Raw genomic sequence first — 11,960 nt, 5'->3', positions numbered from 1 at the left:
CTTCCCTCCCCATCTCCACCTCCTCCCCCTCCTTTCCCTCTGTCTTCTTCTCTTCCTCCTTCTCCTCCTCTTCCTCTGTTTCCTCTTTTCCTCCTTCTCCTCCTCTTCCCCCTGCTCATGTTCTTCCTCTCCTCCCTTCTCTTCTCCTTGTCCTTCTCCTCCTCTTCTTCATTTTCCCCTCCTCTTCCAAGGTATCCAAGCACCCTCCCCGTGGGGTCAGGGCACGTCAGCTCTGGGCATATTGACATTCTCACCGCCTGGGAGGTTCCCCGGAGCTTGGATGTTGTGGACTGAAAGTGTGTGTCCTCCTGTCCCAAATTCCTGTGTTGAAGCCCTGACCCCTGGTTGGACGGTGTTAGAAGGTAGGGCCTTTGGGAGGTGACTGGGGTGGGCTGAAGTTATGAGGGTGGACTGCTATGATGGGGGGGTACCATGACCCATGATGGAACCCATGATGAGGGATTCCATGACTCATGATGGAACCTATGATGGGGGCTCCCATGACCCATGACCCACAATGGAGGCTCCCATGACCCATGGTTGCGGGGGGTCCCATGATTCATGATAGGACCCATAAGGGATCCTATGACCCATGATGGAACCCATGATGAGGGATCCTATGACCCATGATGGAACCCGTGATGAGGGATCCTATGACCCATGATGGAACCCATGATGAGGGATCCTGTGACCCATGATGGAACCCATGATGAGGGATCCTGTGACCCATGATGGGACCTGTGACAGGGGATCCTATGTCCTATGATGGGGGATTCTATGACTCATGATGGAACCCATGATGGGGGCTCTCATGACCCATGATGGGGGAGGTCCCATGGCTCATGATAGGACCCATGATGGGGGATCCTATGACCCATGATGGGGGGGTCCCATGACCCATGATGGGACCATGATGAGGGATCCCATGACTCATGGTGGAACCCATGATAGGGGGACCCAATGGTGCATGATGGGACGTATGATTGGGGATCCTATGACCCATGATGGGGGTGTTGCATGACCCATGATGGGACCCATGATAAGGGATCACATAACTCAGGGTGGAACCCATGATCAGGGGTCCCCTAACTCTTGGTGGGACCCATGACGGGGGCTCCTATGACCTATGACGGGACCCACGCTGGGGGCTCCTATGACTTATGATGGGACCCGTGACGGGGGATCCTATGACCCGTGACAGGACCCATGATGGTGTCAGTGCCCTTCTAACAAGAGACCCCAGAACTTCATCTCTCTCTCTCTACCATATGAAGACATAGTGAGAAGATGACCGTCTCCAAGCCAGGAGGAGACCTCCCTAGGAGCCCAGTCGGCCAGCACCCTGACCTCCAACGTCCAGCCTCTGGAAACACGAGAGGCCAATGTCTATGTGTGGGGCCACCCGGTCCGTGGGATGTGGCCTGAGGCTAAAACCGTGGCCTCGCAGAGCTGAGGGTGGGAGGGAATGTCGTGGGCTACTCACCAATCTGTGAAAAGAAGACAAACTTATCTGTGCAGGGGATACTGACGGCTGTGCTCCTGCCCCTCACCAGGATGTGGGAACTTTGAGATCCGCGGGAGAGTCCAGCGATGTCATCGAACCGACACCCGATCCGTGTTCCCCGAGCATCCGTTTTGTAGTGAAGACACCTGTGCTGTTCGTGGCTGCTGCGGTAAGCGGTAAGGTTGCGGGACGACCGTGCCCCGAAGGCCCCTGCACCGGGGACAGCCCGACCTGCCCAAGGGCACACCTACTTGGGATTGTTCAAGTACAGGTCGTACTGGACGTCAGCGGGGGCCGCCGGGCCTACCACCCAGCTGCAGCTCAAGAAATCCACCTCATGAACCCAGCAGGTCAGATTCTCCGCGCCTGCCCGAGGCATCCCACCTGGGTTCACAAACATAAAAGAAAACTCGAATCGGGACCAGGTGTGGGGGCTCACACCTGTCACCCCAGCACTTTGGGAGGCCAAGGCGGGCAGATCACCTGAGGTCAGGAGTTCGAGGCCAGCCTGGCCGACATGGTGAAACCCCGTCTCTAATAAAAATATTAAAAAATTAGCCAGGTGTGATGTTGGGCCCCTGTGATCCCAGCTACTAGGGAGGCTGAGGCAGGAGAATTTCTTAAACCTGGGAGGCAGAGATCGCAGTGAGCCAAGATCGCACCACTGCACTCCAGGCTATGTGACAGAGGGAGACTCTGTCTCAAAAAAATAAATAAATAAAATTCTAATCGCTTTTTAGAGTGCCTTTTGTATTTTGAGACCATGGAGGATACACAAGCAGTTGTAAAAAAAATAATAATAATACAGAGAGATCCCAGATATTCTTTTATTTATTCATTTTTACACAGAGTCTCGCTCTGTCGACCAGGCTGGAGTGCGGTGGCGCGATCTCAGCTCACTGCAAGCTCCCCCTCCCGGGTTCAAGCGATTCTCCTGCCTCAGCCTCCCGAGTAGCTGGGACTACAGGCACCTGCCACCACACCTGGCTAATTTTGTATTTTTAGTAGAGACGGGGTTTCACCATGTTGGCCAGGCTGGTCTCGAACTCCCGACCTCAGGTGATCCACCTGCCTCGGCCTCCCACAGTGGAGTTTTACAGGGTTTTACAGCCAAACCCACCTGTCTGCAGCTCTCGCTCCTGCTTATATCCCTGCAAACCAGGAGACTGTTTTCTATTTATAAAATTTTGCCATTTCAAGACAGTTGTATAAATGAAATCACTCTGTGTGGTACACTCTGGCGTGCTCTTTTTTTCCAACTCAGCATAACTCCTTGGAAATCTATTAAACTTAAAAATAATTAACTCAAGGCCAGGCACAGTCGTTCGCGCCTATAATCCCAGCACTTTGGGAGGCCGAGGCGGGCGGATCACCTAAGGTCGGGAGTTCGAGACCATCCTGGCCAACATGGTGAAACCCCGTCTCTACTAAAAATACAAAAATTAGCCGGGTGTGGTGGCAGGTGCCTGTCATCCCAGCTACTCGGGAGGCTGAGGTGGGAGGATCACTTGAGCCTAGGAGTTTGAGACCAGCTTAGGTAACATAGCAACACCCCATCTCTATTTAAGGCGGGGCGCGGTGGCTCACCCCTCATCCCAGCACTTTGGGAGGGTGAGGCGGGCAGATCACAAGGTCAGGAGTTTGAGACCAGCCTGACCAACAAGGTGAAACCCTGTCTCGACTGAAAATACAAAATTAGCCGGGTATAGTGGCAGGCGCCTATAATTCCAGCTACTCAGGAGGCTGAGGCAGGAGAATCGCTTGAACCCGGGACACGGAGAAAGAGAAAGAGAAAGACAGAGGGAAAGAGAAAGAGCAACAGAGAGAAGGAAGGAAGGGAGGGAGTGAGGGAGGGAAGGAAGGAGAGGAGAGGGAGAGAAGGAAAGAAGGGAGTGAGGCAGGGAGGGAAAGAAAGAAAGAAGGAAGGAAGAAGGAAAGGAAAGAAAGAAGGAAAGGAAGGAAGAAGGAAAGAAAGAAAAAAAAGCAAAGAGAAAAAAGAAAGGAAGGAAGGGGCCGGGCGCGGTGGCTCAAGCCTGTAATCCCAGCACTTTGGGAGGCCGAGACGGGCGGATCACGAGGTCAGGAGATCGAGACCATCCTGGCGAACACGGTGAAACCCCATCTCTACTAAAAAAATACAAAAAAACTAGCCGGGCGAGGTGGCGGGTGCCTGTAGTCCCAGCTACTCGGGAGGCTGAGGCAGGAGAATGGCGTGAACCCGGGAGGCGGAGCTTGCAGTGAGCTGAGATCCGGCCACTGCACTCCAGCCCGGGCGACAGAGCAAGACTTCGTCTCAAAAAAAAAAAAAAAAAAAAAGAAAGGAAGGAAGGAAGGAGAGAGAAGGAAAGAAGGGAGGGAGGCAGGGAGGGAAAGAAAGAGAAAGAAGGAAGAAAGGAAGAAGGAAAGGAAAGAAAGAAGGAAAGGAAGAAAAAAAAGCAAAGAGAAAAAAGAAAGGAAGGAAGGAAGCAGAGAGAAGGAAAGAAGGGAGGCAGGGAGGGAAAGAAAGAGAAGGAAGGAAGAAGGAAAGGAAAGAAAAGAAGGAACGGAAGGAAGAAGGAAGGAAGGAAAGAAAGAAAAAAGAAAGGAAGGAAGGAGAAAGAAGGAAAGAAGGGAGTGAGGCAGGGAGGGAAAAAAGAGAAAGAGAAGGAAGGAAGGAAGACAGACAAGACAGACACAGGGAGGGAGAGAGGGAGGGAACAGACGGAAAGAACAGACACACAATGAACATTTTTCTCACTGTTCTCAGGGAAGAGGATCCACGTGGAGAACGGGGGACTGGCCACTCGGACGGTGTAGTTCGTGACTTCACATAAGGAAATGGCTCCGAACTGGCAATAGCTGTTGTTCATTGCCTGAGAGAGACACGGGAATGTGATGGCTGCGGGGAGACCATGCTGAATTTGATGCTAAGGATGTTCGGGTGTTTTCTGAGATCAAATTTCGCTCTTGTCGCCCAGGCTGGAGTGCAGTGGCGTGATCTCGGCCCACCGCAGCCTCTCCCTCCCGGGTTCAAGCCATTCTCCTGCTTCAACCTCCCAAGTACCTGGGATTACAGGTGCCCGCCACCACCCAGCTAATTTTTAAAGTATATTTTTGGGTGGACAACAGGGTTTCACCACGTTGGTCACGCTGGTCTCGAACTTCTGACCTCAGGTGATCCGCCCGCCTCGGCCTCCCAAAGTGCTGGGATGACAGGTGCGAGCCACTGCGCCCGGACAAAATTTCCTTAGTTTTTTTTTTTTTCCCCCCAACATTTGTGATTCTAGATAAACTTGAGAGTCAGTTTGCCACGGTATATGGTAAAATCGCTTTGGGGTTCTAAACTGTTTAATCTCTACTCTCCAAAAATCACATATCGAAGCCCTAATGTTCAATTGTGACTGTATTTGGAGCTGGAGTCTTGAAAGAGGCGATTCGGGTAAAATGAGGTCATTAAGGAGAGTCCTGATCCAATAGGACTGGTGTCGTTATAAGAAAAGGAGATGGGGACACAGACACACACAGAGGGATGACCCTGTGAGGACACAGGGAGAAGACGGCGTCTCCACGCCCAGGAGAGAGGCCTCAGGAGGAACCAGCCCTGCCCACACCTGGATCTCAGATTTCCAGCCTCCAGGACTGTGGGAGAATCAATGTCTGTTGTTTACAATCCACCCAGTCTATGGTATTCTGTGATAGCAGCCTGAGATGGACTAAGACATCCCATAAGAAGAGGAGATGAGGACACAGACACACATAGAGGGACGAGCCTGTGAGGACACAGGGAGAAGACGGCGTCTCCAAGCCCAGGAGAGAGGCCTCAGGAGGAACCAGCCCTGCCCACACCTGGATCTCAGACGTCCAGCCTCCAGGACTGTGGGAGAATCAATGTCTGTTGTTTAGCCGTCCTGGGCTGTGGGACTTTGCAATGGTGGCCGGAGCAGACGCATAAAGGCCTGTGATTTGAATTCTATTGAACAAACATAGCACTTGGAAGGGACGAAACGGGTTCTCAAGGAAACGTATTCCTTTACCACAAGACACTGACTTGGAAATCGCTCACATTCTCACCTGGGCCGCCCCGTGAGGTCTGGCCCTGTTCTCCAACCCTGAGAACGCAGGTGATGACATGCTGGGGGATTTGGAAGGATTTCGGGATGAGGACCATGTTTCCTGAGCACACACTTTTGTTTTTTGTTTTGGTTTGTTTTGTTTGAGACGGATGTTTGCTCTCGTCACCCAGGCTGGAGTGCGGTGGCGCGATCTCAGCTCACTGCAACCTCCGCCTCCCGGGTTCAAGCAATTCTCCTGCCTCAGCCTCCTGAATAGCTGGGATGACAGGCGCCTGCCAACATGTCTGGCTGATTTTTATTTTTATTTTTCAAGACAAAGTCTCGCTCTTGTCACCCAGAGTGGAGTGCAGTGGCACAATCTCGGCCCAATGCAACCTCCGCCTCCCGGGTTCAAGCGATTCTCCTGCCTCAGCCTCCCAAGTAGCTGGGATTACAGGCACCTGCCACCATACCTGGCTAATTTTTACATTTTTAGTAGATGGGCTTTCGCCACATTGGCCAGACTGGTCTCAAACTCCTGGCCTCAGGTGATCCACCCACCTCAGCCTCCCAAAGTGCTGGGATGACAGGTGTGAGCCATTGCGCCCGGCTAATTTTTGTATTTTTAGTGGAGACGTGGTTTTGCCATGTTGGCCAGGCTGGTTTCGAACTCCTGACCTCAAATGATCCACCTGCCTTGGCCTCCCAAAGTGCTGGGATGACAGGCGCCCCCCACCACACCTAATTTTTTTTGTATTTTTAGTAGAGACGGGGTTTCACCATGTTGGCCAGGCTGGTCTTGAACTCCTGACCTCAGGTGATCCGCCTGCCTCGGCCTTCCAAAGTGCTGGGATTATGGGTGGGAGCCACCATGCCTGGTCCTCTGTCTCTTTTTGAGACACAGTCTCTCTGTCTCGCCCAGGCTGGAGTGCAGTGGCGCGATCTCGGCTCACTGCAACCTCCGCTTCCCAGATTCAAGCGATTTTCCCGCCTCAGCCTCCCGAGTAGCTGGGAATTACGGGCATGAGCCACCACGCCCGGCTAATTTTCCTGTTTTTAGTAGAGACGGGGTTTCACCATGTTGGTCAGACTGGTCTCGAACCCCTGACCTCAGGTGATCCTCCCACCTTGACCTCCCAAAGTGCTGGGATGACAGGCGTGAGCCACCGCGTCCGGCATGGGGTTTGGTTTTCCAGCAGTCATAGCTTAGCCTCGTTTCATTCTCACGTCCACCCTGTCCAGTGTGTGCCACCTTGGATATCCCGCAGATGGGGAACCAGACCCTCCAAACTCACTTGAAATCCCACAGCTGGCTTCGGGGCAGAACCCAGGTACTTATGACAACAGTGACGGGAGCAGTACTGGTTCTCAGATTCCTGTGGGAGACGGAAACGTCTCGTTTGTCAACCGTAGAGAATAGGATTTACCGGCATAGAATAGTCGGTGCCTTTGATACACTCCACGTCGGTCACGTTTCTGTTCAGGTCCCAGATCAACTGCTGAGCCTTTTCTTTCATCCTTAGGTTCCTGATTGGTGCATTTGGATCTAAAACGGTGACAGGTTGGAGTTAGAAGAGATACACAGAAATCTTTTTTTTATTTTTTTTGGAGACGGAGTCTCGCTCGGTCACCCAGGCTGGAGTGCAGTGGCGCGATCTCGGCTCACGGCAACCTCCACCTCCTGGGTTGGGGCGATTCTCCTGCCTCAGCCCCCCGAGTAGCTGGGATGACAGGTGCCCGCCACCACGCCCGGCTAATTTCTTGTATTTTTAGTAGAGACGGGGTTTCACCGTGTTGGCCAGGCTGGTTTTGAACTGCTGACCTCAAGTGATCCGCCCACCTCAGCCTCCCAAAGTGCTGGGATGACAGGCGTGAGCCACCGCACCCGGCCGGTAAAAGGCAATATTCTATCACATTTTGCTGGTCACCCGAGGCGAGAAACATACATCAGATATTTCTCCAGGGGTTTATCTCTGATCGGCCACTTAGAAAACTTGAGGAAATGACTCTGTAAACTGTCAACCTGGGTCTGATAAGCAAGACCAAAACAGAAGAACATTTAGACTTCTGGCATTATTTTCCCCCTAACTTTGAAGCATAATTTATTCCTTCAAACAAACGCACTGAGAAAAAAATTCTTATAAGACTATTATTTATTTACTAATTTATTTACTTATTTATTTACTTATTTACTTATTTATTTATTTATTTAGAGATAGAGTCTCGCTCTGTCTCCCAGGCTGAAGTGCAATGGCACGATCTCAGCTCACCGCAACCTCCACCTCCTGGGTTCAAGGGATCTTCCCAAGTAGTTGGGACGAGAGGTGCACGCCACCATGCTCAGACTTTTTTTTTTTTTTTTTTGAGACGGAGTCTCGCTCTGTCGCCCAGGCTGGAGGGCAGTGGTGGGATCTCGGCTCACTGCAAGCTCCGCCTCCCGGGTTCAAGCGATTCTCCTGCCTCAGTCTCCTGAGTGGCTGGGACTACAGGTGCCCACAACCACGCCCAGCTAATTTTTGTATTTTCAGTAGAGACGGGGTTTCACCGTGTTGGCCAGGCTGGTCTTGAACTCCTGACTTCGTGATCTGCCCCCCTCGGCCTCCCAACGTGCTCTGTCGCCCAGGCTGGAGTGCAGGGGCGCGATCTCAGCTCACTGCAACTTCCGCCTCCTGGGTTCAAGCGATTCTCCTGCCTCAGCCTCCCGAGTAGCTGGGAGTCCAGGGTCCCGCCACCATGCCTGGCTAATTTTTGTATTTTTAGTAGAGACGGGGTTTTACCATGTTAGCCAGGCTGGTCACGATCTCCTGACCTCGTGATCATCCACCTGCCTCGGCCTCCCGAAGTGCTGGGATTACATACTTGGGCGCGGTGGCTCACGCTGGCAATCCCAGCACTTTGGGAGGCCGAGGCGGGTGGATGATCATGAGGTCAGGAGATCGTGACCAGCCTGGCTGGCCGGGTACGATGGCTCGCACCTGTAATCCCAGCACTTTGGGCAGCCGAATCACTTGTGGTCAGGAGTTCAAGACCAGCCTGACCAACATGGCGAAATCCTGTCTCTATAAAAAAAAAAATAGAGAAATTAGCCAGGCGTGGTAGCGGGCACCTGTCATCCCAGTACTTTGGGAGGTCAAGGCAGGCGGATCACTTGTGGTCAGGAGTTCGAGACCAGCCTGACCAAGATGGCGAAATCCTGTCTTTATAAGAAAAAATAAAGAAATTAGCTGGGCGTGGTGGTGGGCACCTGTCATCCCAGTACCTTGGGAGGCCAAGGCAGGCGGATCACTTGTGGTCAGGAGTTCGAGACCAGCCTGACCAAGATGGCGAAATCCTGTCTTTATAAGAAAAAATAAAGAAATTAGCTGGGCGTGGTGGCGGGCACCTGTCATCCCAGCGACTCGAGAGGCTGAGGCAGGAGAATCGCTTGAACCCAGGAGGTGGAGGTTGCAGTGAACTGAGATCGCGCCACTGCACACCAGCCTGGGTGACAGAGCGAGACTCTGTCTCAAAACAAAACAAAAAAGAAAAAAGAAAGAAAATGAAAACAGAAGATAAACCACGCAGGAAACTGACAATGGTAAACTGGCACTCCAGATCCCAGCGTGCGACTTTCATCCAAAGACCTCACAAGGCGTCTGTGTCACCATCAGGTGCCTGCCTGTGACATCGTATTGCAGTTGTGCCAGACGCTGCGTTACAGGGAACTTGGCGACGGGTACAAGGAGGTCTCTGAGTCATTCCTGACCGCCGCACGAGACTCTGCCATGCGCTCAACATGGAAAGTCTCCCCGAAGAACAGAAGGTGACATTGTGTGTTTGTTTCCCCCCCCACCCCACCCTCCACGGTCGATTTTTTTCTCCAACTCTTACCCTCCTTGGTTTGCAGGAGACAGGGCGTGGCGAGCAGGAGCAGCGTCAGCCAAAGGAGGGTCATCGGGAAGGACGGAGGTACCTGCTGGAGGAGAACGGAGAGTCAGGCAGCGGGGACTGGCTGTGAAACTGGGTTGCAGGTAAGGCAGGAGCTGCTTCTGGAGGGAAAACTACTGAGTGTGCATATGTGTATGTGTGTGTGTGTGTGAGTGCGCACAGGCACCTTCGCACACGCACGTAGGTTGCAGTGTGCTTGTACATGTGTGCATTGTGTGCACGAATATCCGTGTGTGTGTGTGTACGTGGGTGTATATGTGTGCGTATATGTGTGCATGCCTGTGCGTAGCCATGTCTGTTTGCACGTTTGCACATGACCGCGTGCATGCCTGTGCACACGTGTCTATAAGCATACGTGGCTGTGTGCCTGCCCATCTGTGTACATTTGTGTGCCCGTGTGTATCTGGGTGCACACATACGTGTTTCTCTGTTTTCTTTTCTGTGTGTGACAGAGTCTCGCTCTGTCACCCAGGCTGGAGTGCGGTGGTGTGATCTCGGCTCATTGCAACCTCCGCCTCCCGGGTTCAAGCGATTCTCCTGCCTCAGCCTCCTGAGTAGCTGGGATGACAAGCACCTGCCACCAGGCCCAGCTAATTTTTGTTTTTGTTTTTGTTTTTGTTTTTTGAGACAGAGTTTCGCTCTTGTTGCCCAGGCTGCAGTGCAGTGACTCGATCTCGGCTCACTGCAACCTCTGCCTCCTTCATTCAAGCGATTCTCCTGCCTCAGCCTCCCAAGTAGTTGGGATGACAGGCAGGCACCACCACGCCCGGCTAATTTTGTATTTTTTAGTAGAGATGGGGTTTCGCCATGTGGGCCAGGCTGGTCTCGAACTCCTGACCTCAGGTGATCCACCTGCCTTGGCCTCCCAAAGTGCTGGGTTACAGGTGTGAGCCACTATGCCCGGCTGTGTTTGTGTGTTTTCATGCATATGTATCTGTGCGTGTGTTCCATGCATACACACACGTGAATACACCCATGAGAAATACACCCATGAGAATCTGCCTGTGTGCATGCCTGCATGTGCCTGCAAGTGCATATTTATGTGCGTGCATGTGTGAATGTATGTGTACAAAGGTGTTTGCATGAGTGTGTACGTGTGCATGTATGTGCATTTCTGTGTGTGTACGCATCTGTGTGTGTGTCAGCCTTTCCATTTTGAAAGAACCTCTACCGGCCGGGTGCGGTGGCTCACGCCTGTCATCCTGGCACTTTGGGAGGCTGAGGCAGGTGGATCGCCTGAGGTCAGGAGTTCAAGACCATCCTGGTCAACATGGTGAAACCGCGTCTCTACTAAAAATACAAAAATTAGCTGGGTGTGGGGACACTCGCCTGTCATCCCAGCTACTCGGGAGGCTGAGGCAGGAGAATCTGTTGAACCCGGGAGGCAGAGGTTGCAGTGAACCGAGATCACACCACTGCACTCCAGCCTGGATGACAGAGCGAGACTCCGTCTCAAAAAAAAAAAAAAAAAAAAAAAAAGGATAGTCTGTTCTTGGCTCCGGCTGTATCCACAAACCAGGAAAACTCATCCCCTGTGGCACAGCGGGAAACTCAGATGACAAAGCAATGGAAGGAAGTTTAATTAGAATTATGAGTCAACGCAGACAGAAATTCTTAAGTGGCTGCAGTTACCGTAACAAAGGGGGGCAGGGCCTCAGCCTCCTGGGCTGGAACTGTTTCTGATGTCCCAGACAGGGTGGTTCTCCTACACCGTGCTGTGGGGTGATAGCTTTCTTTTCTCTTTATTTTTCTTTTTTCATTTTTTCTTTCTTTTTTTTTTTTTGAGACGGAGTCTCTCTCTGTCGCCCAGGCTGGAGTGCAGTGGTGCGATCTCGGCTCACTGCAACCTCCGCCTCCCGAGTTCAAGAGATGCTCCTGCCTCAGCCTCCCGAGTAGCTGGGATGACAGGCGCCCGCCACCACCATGCCCGGCTAATTTTTGTATTTTTAGTACAGACGGGGTTTCACCATGTTGGCCAGGCTGGGCAACAAGAGTGAGACTTCATCTCAAAAAAAAAAAAAAAAAGGAAGTGCTTCTAATTGAATGAGGGATAGAGGACGGGCCTGCATCGCTTATCGGCTGAAGGCATTTACTTGAGTGAAGTCTCAAAATCATACAGGGCTTCGGGTGTGGCGGGGAGGTACTCAGACGCATTTTTTTGTTCTTCTATTTCTAGAGATGGGATCTTGCTCTGTTGCTCAGGCTGGAGTGCAAAGGTTCAATCATAGCTCACTGGAACCTCGAACTCCCGGGTACAAATGATCCTCTCAGCTCAGCCTCCTGAGTAGCTGGGACTATAGGCCTGCACCACCATGCCCAGCTAATTTTTTAATTCTTTTTTTTTTTGAGACAGAGTCTCACTCTGTCACCCAGGCTGGAGTGCAGTGACCGGATCTCAGCTCACTGCAAGCTCCGCCTCCCGGGTTCACGCCATTCTCCTGCCTCAGCCTCCCGAGTAGCTGGGACGACAGGCACCCGCCACCACCCCCGGCTAATTT

General features: G+C 52.2%; 1 protein-coding gene across 1 annotated transcript in view; it reads right to left on the bottom strand.

Moving 5' to 3' along the window:
* Positions 1–9,472, bottom strand: part of IL3RA (interleukin 3 receptor subunit alpha) — a 28,028-nt gene extending 18,556 nt beyond the window's left edge. The window contains exons 1-6 of the mRNA XM_025373341.1: positions 9,406–9,472; positions 6,963–7,081; positions 4,242–4,356; positions 1,756–1,888; positions 1,484–1,668; positions 517–617 (exon numbers count right to left, since the gene is read on the bottom strand). Coding sequence (XP_025229126.1) covers positions 517–617; positions 1,484–1,668; positions 1,756–1,888; positions 4,242–4,356; positions 6,963–7,081; positions 9,406–9,469 — 717 coding nt within the window. The 5' untranslated portion in view covers positions 9,470–9,472. The remainder of the gene's footprint in view (positions 1–516; positions 618–1,483; positions 1,669–1,755; positions 1,889–4,241; positions 4,357–6,962; positions 7,082–9,405) is intronic.
* Between the last annotated feature and the right edge of the window lie 2,488 nt (positions 9,473–11,960).

The sequence above is a fragment of the Theropithecus gelada genome, chromosome X (assembly GCF_003255815.1).
Source record: "Theropithecus gelada isolate Dixy chromosome X, Tgel_1.0, whole genome shotgun sequence".
Taxonomy (NCBI): domain Eukaryota; kingdom Metazoa; phylum Chordata; class Mammalia; order Primates; family Cercopithecidae; genus Theropithecus; species Theropithecus gelada.
This window is presented reverse-complemented; position numbering and strand designations above follow the sequence as displayed.